Source organism: Lepidochelys kempii, chromosome 9 (genome assembly GCF_965140285.1).
Source record: "Lepidochelys kempii isolate rLepKem1 chromosome 9, rLepKem1.hap1, whole genome shotgun sequence".
NCBI lineage: Eukaryota > Metazoa > Chordata > Testudines > Cheloniidae > Lepidochelys > Lepidochelys kempii.
Genome location: NC_136388.1, coordinates 28,885,616 through 28,896,284, shown reverse-complemented (window position 1 = coordinate 28,896,284; position 10,669 = coordinate 28,885,616). Strand labels below are relative to the sequence as shown.

The 10,669-nt window shown below is 44.1% G+C and overlaps 1 protein-coding gene across 1 annotated transcript in view; it reads left to right on the top strand.

The window, feature by feature from the left end:
- Positions 1 to 237: 237 nt before the first annotated feature.
- LOC140917276 (carboxypeptidase B) overlaps positions 238 to 10,669 on the top strand; it is a 28,747-nt gene continuing 18,315 nt past the window's right edge. Inside the window, exons 1-4 of the mRNA XM_073359727.1 lie at positions 238 to 308; positions 419 to 494; positions 6,089 to 6,213; positions 10,533 to 10,632. Of these exons, the coding sequence (XP_073215828.1) occupies positions 238 to 308; positions 419 to 494; positions 6,089 to 6,213; positions 10,533 to 10,632 (372 nt within the window). The remainder of the gene's footprint in view (positions 309 to 418; positions 495 to 6,088; positions 6,214 to 10,532; positions 10,633 to 10,669) is intronic.

The window sequence follows — 10,669 nt, the reverse complement described above, 5'->3', positions numbered from 1 at the left end:
CTATGAATAGGTCATCCAGTTTTAGTGGTGGGCACCCTGAGCCAGCTGTGAGACTCTCAGCTCTGTTTCCACAGGTGTGCGACAAAATACACAGTTTATAAACAATGGACAGATAAAACAAGGACAGGAGAATAATCAATCAGCTAATGTAAGGCTACTTTGCTGAGTGATTAGTAAAGAGCAGGGTAAACTGGATTATAAAAGCAGCCGAGAATAATCACATGCCCTTCTAAAAAAATGTGGGCTGTATTGGTTCTTGTAGGTGCCGCAGCTGCTTCAGCTCCACTTCACAGTCACCACTTTGATGGGTAAGAATTCAAATTAAGGTTAAACCAGCACTTTTTTGCTAAACAGAACTCTCTTAGCTGACCTGCCTGTTTTAATCATACCTTTTTCTCCCGCCTCCTCCACCACCAAGAGAGAAGGTGTTTCGTGTAACACCACACAATGAAGAGCAGGTAGAATTCCTCAACACCTTGGCCAGCAATGTGCAGGTAATTAAGATGGAGTTGGGTGGGGGAATAGATTGTAACTTAAAGCTATTTTGTTTTACCAATATTGATCTAAGAAATACTGCATGTCATACTGCTGAATTAGAGGCCTGATCCTGAGTCCATTCAAGTCAATGTGAATTTTCCTGTTGAGGGAGCCGGACTAAGTTATAAGGCAGGAGCTAAATAAACACATTTCTAGAAAATCTAGCTGAATAATCCAAGCTGCATGTTAAAAACAAGAGAAAAATGTATGGTACGATACTTTTGAATACATGTTATGCTAAACACCACATGAAAATTCCAGTTTCCAGTGGTTTTTACCTTAATAATTACAACAGAATTTGTTCACTTAGAATTAACCTAAAAAACTAGGCTCACATCCAACTTCAACTTTCCTTTAGCCTCTCATGCGATATATTTTCTTCCTTGGATTTTCTTTAAAGCTTCCTACCCTGCCCAATCAAGCTGCCAGTTTTTTTACTGACCTTGATGTAGGTATATGATGACATGATGATGACGTAAAAATAATAAGGACAGCAACTGTGTTTTCAATACTTCCTTTCAGCTTTGATGTTGTAAAATAGCTGTGGAAAGAAAAACCACCATCATCAGTGAGATGAAAACATGACATTTTTAATGATGTGCAGAAGTGGAGGCGCTCTCACCAGCGATAAGGTGATATCATCTGAGAAGGCCAGGCTATTGGTGTGCCACTGCCTTCTCACCCTCATTATATAAATTAACATGTCACACTTTCTTTCAAGTGTGCCTTATAAAGGAATTAAATTAGAGGGCTGGTTTTTCTTTTTCCTAAAAAATGAAAATCAAAAATCTATGCAAAATTATGGCCAAAATAGTTGACAATCAGGACTAGTAACCAGTTTTGGGATAACAGCTAGCTCACACACAAATACAGCATTCATGGATGGACACACCAGCCACAACCTCCTTTATACTTTGGGAGGTGACGGCCAGAGAGGGGGCATAGCCAGGAGAGATGGTGAATTGGCTCCTTGCACAGCACCCTCTACTAATAGGACTTTAATGAAGCCACTAGTGAGCCTGAAAGCTGACTAAACCCAAAGGAAGTCTGTGGCAGTACCACCACCAGTCCTCTCTGGGATGAACTCCCCCATCTGGGGAAAGGGAACAGTTACAATTTGTACCTTGTACCAGATTTAGTGAATCAGGCCCCAAATTATTTATACACACAGTGATCTCCATCTCATAGATTTATGTACAGTGCGTGTACAGTGCTACTGTGGACTAGAGATACTCTGTGGGCCCAATTCTGCAGATACTTTGAAACCAGCATTCTCATTGATCTGAATAGGTGTGTAAGGAATGCAGAAGCTGGTCTTATCTGTTGTAAAAGGTAGTTATAATTCATGCACATAATTAATAAATTTAATATTTATGCTGTATACAGTAATAATGGGGAAAACATGCTGGTGCCCATATAACAGCAGACTTGATCATCAGGAGTGACAATATAGACTACAAAAGGACCAAGAAAACTATAATCATCTTTGAATCAAAAATTACTATTCCAAGTGAAATATACTTGAAAATATTTGTTGTTATTGGAATCAGAGTTGCCTGTACTTTAAAACATTTATGCTTGCCAAAACTTCCCCCCTGACATCCTTTAAAAAAAGAAAAAAAACTTTGAACTATGCTTGAAATTACAGACTGTGAGGAAATTGCATAGTAAGGAATATTCACATAAGGAATGGTATGACAAAAGTGCAAGTAAGATAAAAATAAAGAAATAAATAATAAATAGAGCAACAACAGAAACAACAAAAGATGTGATTTTTTTTATTATTGTTAGGAAGAGAAAGTTATAAATCTTAAATAGTGAACACACATTTATCATTGTATATTAAGATGACAGCACTCCCTGCTTACATTATTGTAATCCCCAAGGTAATAATATTTTGTTCATTGCTTAGATTCCAAGAAAAAAGATGTCTTTACTCACATCAGTAGCCTTTACTCATGCAAGTATGCTTATTTAGTCCCAGGCAAAATGTATACACCTGAAGGTATAAATACAAATATAGCCCCGATTGCTCAAACTTTTCAGTCCCCCCCCCCCCCCCCCGTAGCGAAATCAGTCCTTGCCCCCCCTACATTTCTGCACAGGCAAGGCTTCCTCGGCAGAGGAACTTGGGCTAAAGGCAGAGCTGGGGATGGGGGAGGCGCTGGGGCTAGGGACAGACAGATCTGGCCTGGGGGTGGAGAGAGAATGAGGGCAAAGCCAGGCTGGGGGTGCAACAGGGGCGGAGTGGAGCTGTAGCTGGGGGCAGAGAGGGAATGAGAGCAGAGGCCACTTGGGAGTGCAGCAGGGGCAGAGCGGAGCTGCAGCTAGGGGGTGGAGCTCGTCTGGGGGCAGAGAAGGAGTGAGATCAGAGCTGGGCCTGGAGGCGGAGCAGAACTGGGGGCTGAACAGAGTTTGGGGAGGAGTGAGGCTGGTGGCAGAGCTGGGCTGGGGGCGGAGTGGGGCTGGAAACATGGCGCTCCCGCCCTGCCCCCTGTGGGGACTGGCTCCAGCCCCACTACATGCCCCCCAAATGTTCCTCCATGGCCCCCTAGGGGGGCACACCACACAGTTTGGGGACCACTGTCCTACGGACCTACGCCTGCAAGCAGATATCCAAAGTCAGACCACTGAGCCCATGCAGATCCCCACTGACGTTAATAGGGTTCTACCCACGAGTTTATTGCAGGATCAGGGTCTAAGTGCCCAATCCTACAGTCCTCATATAGACAAAATTCTCACTGAAATCAAGACTTTTGGCTGCAAGGGGATCATAGTTGGCATTAGTGAGACCATTACTGTAATACTGTGGACAGTTCCAGTGTTCACTCTTCAAAAAGAATGATGAAAAATTGTAAAGGGGTTGGAAAAGACCTAAAAGAATGATCCAAGGTCTAGAAAACTTGCCTTTATAGTGAGAGACATAAACGCCAATATATTTAGTTTATCTAAGATAAGGTTAAGGGGCAACGATCACAGGAAAGAGATTTCAGTTAGTAGACTGCTCTTTAAACTTGTAGAGGAAGGCTTAATAAGCTATAATGCTCAGAAGCTGAAAATAGATATAGTCAACTATTAAAAAGGCAGAAAGTTTTAACAGTTAAGACAGAATCATAGAATTTTAGGACTGGAAGGGACCTTGGGACATCTTCTAGTCCAGTCCTCTGTACTCAAGGCAGGACTAAGTATTATCTAGACCATCCCTGACAGGTGTTTGTCTAACCTGCTCTTAAAAATCTCCAATGACGGAGATTCCTCAACCTCCCTAGGTAATTTATTCCAGTGCTTAACTACCATGACAGTAAGTTTTTCCTAATGTCCAATCTAAACCATCCTTGCTGCAATTTAAGCCCATTGCTTCTTATCCTAGCCTCAGAGGTTAAGGGGAACAATTTTTCTCCCTCCTCCTCCTTGTAACAACCTTTTATGTACTTGAAAGCTCCCTGCTCAGTCTTCTCTTTGCCAGACTAAACAAACACAATTTTTTCTATCTTCCCTCATAGGTCATGTTTTCTAGACCTTTAATCATTTTTGTTGCTCTTCTCTGGACTTTCTCCAATTTGTCCACATCTTTCCTGAAATGTGGCACCCAGAACTGGACACAGTAATCCAGTTGAGGCCTAATCAGCGCAGGGTAGAGTGGAAGAATTACTTCTTGTGTCTTGCTTACAACACTTCTGCTAATACATCCCAGAATGAAGTTTGCTTTTCTTGCAATAGTGTTACACTGTTGGAGGGGTGAAAGTAACTGAGGCCACTTACTGGTACGGGGCAGGGTGGCTCTGGTCCCCGGAAGGGGCAGGGCCTTGGGTGGAAGGGGCAGGGTTGCGGGGGTCAGCATCCCCCAGCCAGCCCTTCCAGTCCAGCTGGCCCGCGCTGCCCAGGGCTCCCGTATTGATTTAAAGGGCCCGGGGCTCCGGACGCTGCTGCTGCCATAGCGGCAGCAGCGTCCGGAGCTCTGGGCCCTTTTAAATCGCCGGCCCCAGGGCAGCTGCTCCCTTTGCCCCCCCTCCCTGCCCGTCGGCGGCCGGGGGGGCCAAAAAGGGCAGTAACATTAAAGCGCTGCAGGGTCCTTTGCCGTGTCCCCACTCATGCTGGAAACAGCAACATTAAAGCGCCGCGGTGGCAAAGGACCCTCCTTAAAGCACTGCTGTGGCAGCGCTTTAATGTCCCTGCCCCTTTTGCCTCCCCTGTGGGTGGCCCTGCTGGTAGGGTCCGTACCGGCAGGGCCGCCGACAGGGGGAAGGGGCAGTGAAATCAAAGCACTGCTGCGGCAGCGCTTTAAGGACGGTCCTTTGCCGCGTCAGCGCTTTAACGTTGCTGCCCCTTGCCCCTCCTCCGTCGGCGGCCCTGCCGGTACGGACCCTACCAGCAAGGCCCCCGACAGAGGAGGCAAAAGGGGCAGGGACAGTAAAGCGCTGCCGTGGCAACGCCTTAATGTGGGCTGGGTATGGGCCGGTGCGGGTTCCTACCGGTACGCAGTACCGGCCCCTACCAGCTCCCTTTTACCCCTGCACTGTTGACACATATTTAGCTTGTGATCCACTATGACCATCAGGTCCCTTTCCACAGTACTCCTTCCTAGGCAGTCATTTTCCATTTTAATAATTATTAATTAATTATTGGAACAACTTACTTAGAGACATGGGGGATTTTCTATACTTGACGTCTTGAAATCAAGACTGGATATCTTTCTAAGGCCACGTCTACACTACCCACCAGATTGGCGGGTAGTGATTGATCTATCAGGGATCGATTTATTGTGTCTAGTGTAGACGTGATAAATCAATCCCCGATCGCTCTGCTGTTGACTCTGGAACTCCACCAGGGTGAGAGGCGGAAGCGGAGTCGATGGGGGAGCGGTGGCCGTCGATCCCGTACCGCGAGGGCGCAAAGTAAGTGATTCTAAGTCGATCTAAGATATGTCGACTTCAGCTACGCTATTCTTGTAGCTGAAGTTGCGTATCTTAGACCAAACCCCCCCGCCCCCCATAGTGTAGACCAGGCCTAAAAGATGCGCTATAACTCAAACAGGACTTATGGTCTTGCTGGAGAACTTACTGGAAAAGAGTCCATGGCCTGCGTTATGCAGGAGGTCTCACTTGATGATCATAATAGTCTTTTGTTCCTAAAAATATATGAAAGATTATATTTCTAATTTACTCACTCCTCAGACGGACATACACTTTTGTCCAGAAGTTGTCTTTGAACCTGAATGCTCATCTCCTGCCTTAGGCCCCAGTCCATTAAAAGCTCTTAAACATATGCTTAAGTACTTTGCTGAATTGAAATCTTGGAAAGCGGTCACTGCCATCTGAGCAAATCTACATCTCAGAATGTGTGAACTACATGTCCTAATACAATCATTGTAGTTAATTTTCCATGTGATTTTATGTTTAATTTTAGAAAACTTAGGTAGATTAATGGAATATAGCCCTGGTGCTGTCTTGAGTTAATGGAATTTGCCTTATTATCATATCAAGCCACATCTATGTTACCACAACATAGATACCAACCTAACAATCGCAATTTCATCTGTTCCACTTTTCAGATTGATTTCTGGAATCCAGAGACCATCACACAAGTAAAACCAGAAATGAGAGTTGACTTCCGGGTTGAAGCGGACAAGTGCTTTGATGTTCAGAGTCTCCTGGAGCAGAGTGGAGTGGAATATGAGTATGTTTTTTTTCTTATTTAGTATTTTGAATATAAGAAGGGTAAATACTGAGAAAATTTACCCAGCCAACCCTCCCATAACAGAAGGGCCTTCCCATAACAAACCTCTAACAACAGAAAGGCCATAATTGTTAGTCAAGATATTTATTAATTAATTACTAATTATTATTATTGTAGCCCCTAGAGACTGCAATTAGGTTTAGGGTCATGGGCAGTGGGTATCAAAGGCTGGGGGAGGCTGAGCCTCCCCAAACACAGCCCTGCATAGCCCCACTCACTTTCTGCCACCAGACCTCCTCCTGCTTCCCAGCACTCTGCTATGGGCGGCTCTTCCCCTGTGGCCGGGTCTCTGGGCTGGGACTTATGGGGGCTGGCCTACAGCCAGAAATTCTACCTGGCACTCCGGGGCTGGAGGCCATGCCGCCCGCCTGCCTGGCACTCTGGGGCTGGGGATGCTGGGGGCTTTGATGCCCACCCACCTGGCACTCTGGGAATGGGGGGCAAGCTGCCCACCTGGCACTTTGGGGCTGAGGGGTCTTGCACCCCCCGCCCTCCCAGTGCTCTGCAGCTGGAGGCGCTCGGGTGGCCGCGGCACAGGGGAAGGGGCTCTGGGTTCCGGCGGCAGTGGCAGGGCCTCGGGCAGAAGGGGCAGTTCGGCCTCCCCGAGCCGGGGCTCACCTGCTGCCCATGATAGATAGACACTGTAAAAACATATAGTAAGAGATTTGAAGAATTTACAGTATAAAAAGTCAAAATAGACAAAAGGCAAGAAAAGACAGAAGCCCAGCAAATTGAAGTGAATTGCCAAAGGCCAAACAGCAGTTCAGTGAGACTGGAAGAGGTTTCCTCATGCAAACAATGTTTTCATTCATTTTTAAGTATCATCATAAAACTAGTATCCAGGAGTTAGAAACCTAGATTTCACAGATGCATCTGTTTACAAAATAATCCCATAGTGCTTTCTGAAACTATCTGTCCAATACAACACCTTGAGCAACATGATTTAGTTACAACAAAGAATATTGAATCAACTCATCTATTTATTACTGAATGGCTACTGAGCTTTGTGTGGCTTAAAAGCTTGTCTCTTTCACCAAAAGAACAGGTTTCAGAGTAACAGCCATGTTAGTCTGTATTCGCAAAAAGAAAAGGAGTACTTGTGGCACCTTAGAGACTAACCAATTTATTTGAGCATGAGCTTTCGTGAGCTACAGCTCACTTCATCGGATGCATACCATGGAAACTGCAGCAGACTTTATATACACACAGAGAATATGAAACAATACCTCCTCCCACCCCACTGTCCTGCTGGTAATAGCTTATCTAAAGTGATCATCAGGTTGGGCCATTTCCAGCACAAATCCAGGTTTTCTCACCCTCCACCGCCCCACACAAATTCACTCTCCTGCTGGTGATAGCCCATCCAAAGTGACAACTCTTTACTCTGTGTGTATATAAAGTCTGCTGCAGTATGCATCCGATGAAGTGAGCTGTAGCTCACGAAAGCTCATGCTCAAATAAATTGGTTAGTCTCTAAGGTGCCACAAGTACTCCTTTTCTTTTCACCAAAAGAAGTTGTCCAATAAAAGATATTATCTCATCCACCTTGTCTCTGCATTAAACAGTGTCTTTGATGGTTAGAAATTCAGCAAATTAGTCATCTTATTCTTATTTAATCCAGGAAAAGATCTCTTGGGTTATCAGTGCCTTCTGTTAATGCTTCCTCCTCCTGTAGTAACTGCGAGTCTTTCCACTGACTTGAATACAAGTCAGATCAGGCCTTAGGTGGAACAGTTGCAGTATTATATACATTTTCAAGTCCCCTATTGATCTCAAGGAAATCCCACACTTAAACAATGCTCTAAGGAGAAGAGTATATAATCAATCCCTCCAAATAGGTCCTGGATCCAGTTATCATCATGAAGTTGTAAGGGGACCACATATATAACTTCTTACAAAGTCTTCCAATATATCTGGTGCAGTACTATTCAGTCCCAGAAGCTCCTAGGAGTTATCACTCCTAGCAGCACTCGAGCAGTATGGACGAATTCTGATAGTCCTCATGCCCACACAGTGAAGGACTTGTGCTGCTAAATCACTTTGGCGCCTTTGAAAATCCCACCTCTAATTTATATTTTCAAATCACTATGCAAACACTGAGCCAGGATCAGCAATATGTTCTGGCTCCTTTGTGCCACTCTAGACAGCTACCAATAAGATTTATGGAGTGTAGTTTTAGCCATGTTGGTGCCAGTATATGAGAGACCCAAGGTGGTGAGGTAATATCTTTTATTGGTCCAACTTCTGTTGGTGAGAGACACAAGTTTTCTGAAGAAGAGCTCTGTGTAAGCTCAAAAGCTTGTTTCCCTTACCAACAAAAGTTGGTCCAATAAAATATATTACCTCAACCACCTTTTCTCTCTAATAAGGTTTATGGCTGACTTGTGCCACCATAGTAGTACAAAACAGCTGGAGCATATGGATATATGTGGACCATTAATTGTATAGTGGGTAAGTGAGTATTATTATCTCATTTTACCAATATACAGAAACAAACACCAAGTCAAGTGGCAGAGCTGGATTAGGGTAGACAAGCTTTTGGCTCACAACCCCATGCTCAGTTCAATAGATCAAACTCCTTCCTACTAGATCATGCAGCTCTCATTAAATTAGTCCGTTTAATCTACTAAATCTCTGTTTTCAATCTGTTAAGAATCCATCCCTGGAGACATTTGCTGGAGCCCCTTAACATATCATAGGACAAATGTATGCAAAATAACTAATGCAAATGGGACATTTACAAAAAAATTACCACTAATATGAAAGCAGAGAACTCAATAGTTATCTGTGGTAGTAACATTATTTCATTAAAAGACATTAAAAGACCAAACAGTTTCTTTTTCAAGTCTTAAGAAAACCACAGCAGTGTTATTAATGCTGCACTTGCCGCGATAATTGTATTTCTGACATATTCAGAGTAGCCCTATGAAGGAAAGACCCATATATTTTGGCAATAAACATATAATTATAGTTCTTAAGAAGATTATTTTCAGTGCTCTTACTGCTCCCTTATAGCATAAGAATCCATTGAAAGTAGGATTTTCTGTTTGGCAAGGGAGTTACACTGGTATGTGCTAGAATTTCCTACATGAATTTGCACAAGTTCATGCACCTGTCTTCTGACTGCGAGGCCATGAGGGTGGCAGGATGTCCCTGACAAACTTCAACAGAATGTCCTTGTGACAGCCAAAGTAAATACAATTCTTTGATCTGCAGCTGCAGTGCCCTGAAATTATGTCAATGCAACCAGTTCAAGTGTTTCTTATGAAGGCTGGTGTTGCACAGCAAATTGACCTCTCACTCTTCTATCCAGATCACTTTGATCAAGAACATATTGTTTTTGCAATCTTTGACCCTCTAGCCATTCAGGGTAAGACAAGCACTGGAAAAACAAAAGTTAGAGTATCTGGAATAAAAGCAAACTTTCCAAGGTACTGCCTGATGATAAGCCTTATCCATTAGTCTCAGTCCATGGGAAAGGTGAGTGGCAGAGATCCAGCCAGAGGCAGACAGGACTTCAGTGCCTGTGTGATGTTTGTTTGTTGGATGACTGCATTCACCTTGCTGCAGCTGGCATGCAACAAATACAGTAGAGCTGGGAACACTGTTCAGTCCATTGGCATTATGAGGCTGCCATACCACAGCTGAATACTGGGAGTTTGGTTTGACAGAGAGGGGGTTACCATTTAACAGATGTTTGCTTGGTGGTGCTTTTTCAATGCATTGGCATGTTACATCATCACCTTGTGACATTATGGGGTAAATGTCATTCTGTGCTATCAACTCAACAAAGGCCCTGTTCCCTAGAAGCTCATGTCCACAGGCAAGAAAATGATGGCTGCATAAGCTCACACTGAGGTGAAGGGGAGTGGGCTGCTCACCGAGGAAGAGCACTTGCTCCATGAGCTTATCCTTAGAGCATGGGGAAAAGAAGGTTGTTAACTTCCCTGCAGCTGACCCAAAAGAGCTTGCATTGTAGGGGGTTGGGAGCAAAGAGCTGGCCTGGTGGACAGCCGCTGGCCAAGAAGAGCCCATCCTTGGAGCAGAACATAAGGCAAAAATAGGTTAGCTGTGAATTCACCGTACTGGAATATAGTCCAACCCAAACACTTCATTTCAGAATCACTGTAGTTCCAAATGGTAGATCAATGACATCTGTCCAATGCTTTCTCCAGCAGGGAAAGTCAAATTTGCTGGACAATTTCACCTCACTGACAAGTCTTCTTTCTAGAGTTGATATCACTGTGGGTTTATTGCAGAATTCTGATCGACAACCTGCAGACGGTACTTGATGCTCAGTTTGACAGCAATGTTCGTGCTACTGGACACAATTATGAAAAATACAACAACTGGGAAAAGGTAGTCGATAAATATGCTACACTCTTCATTCATTAAT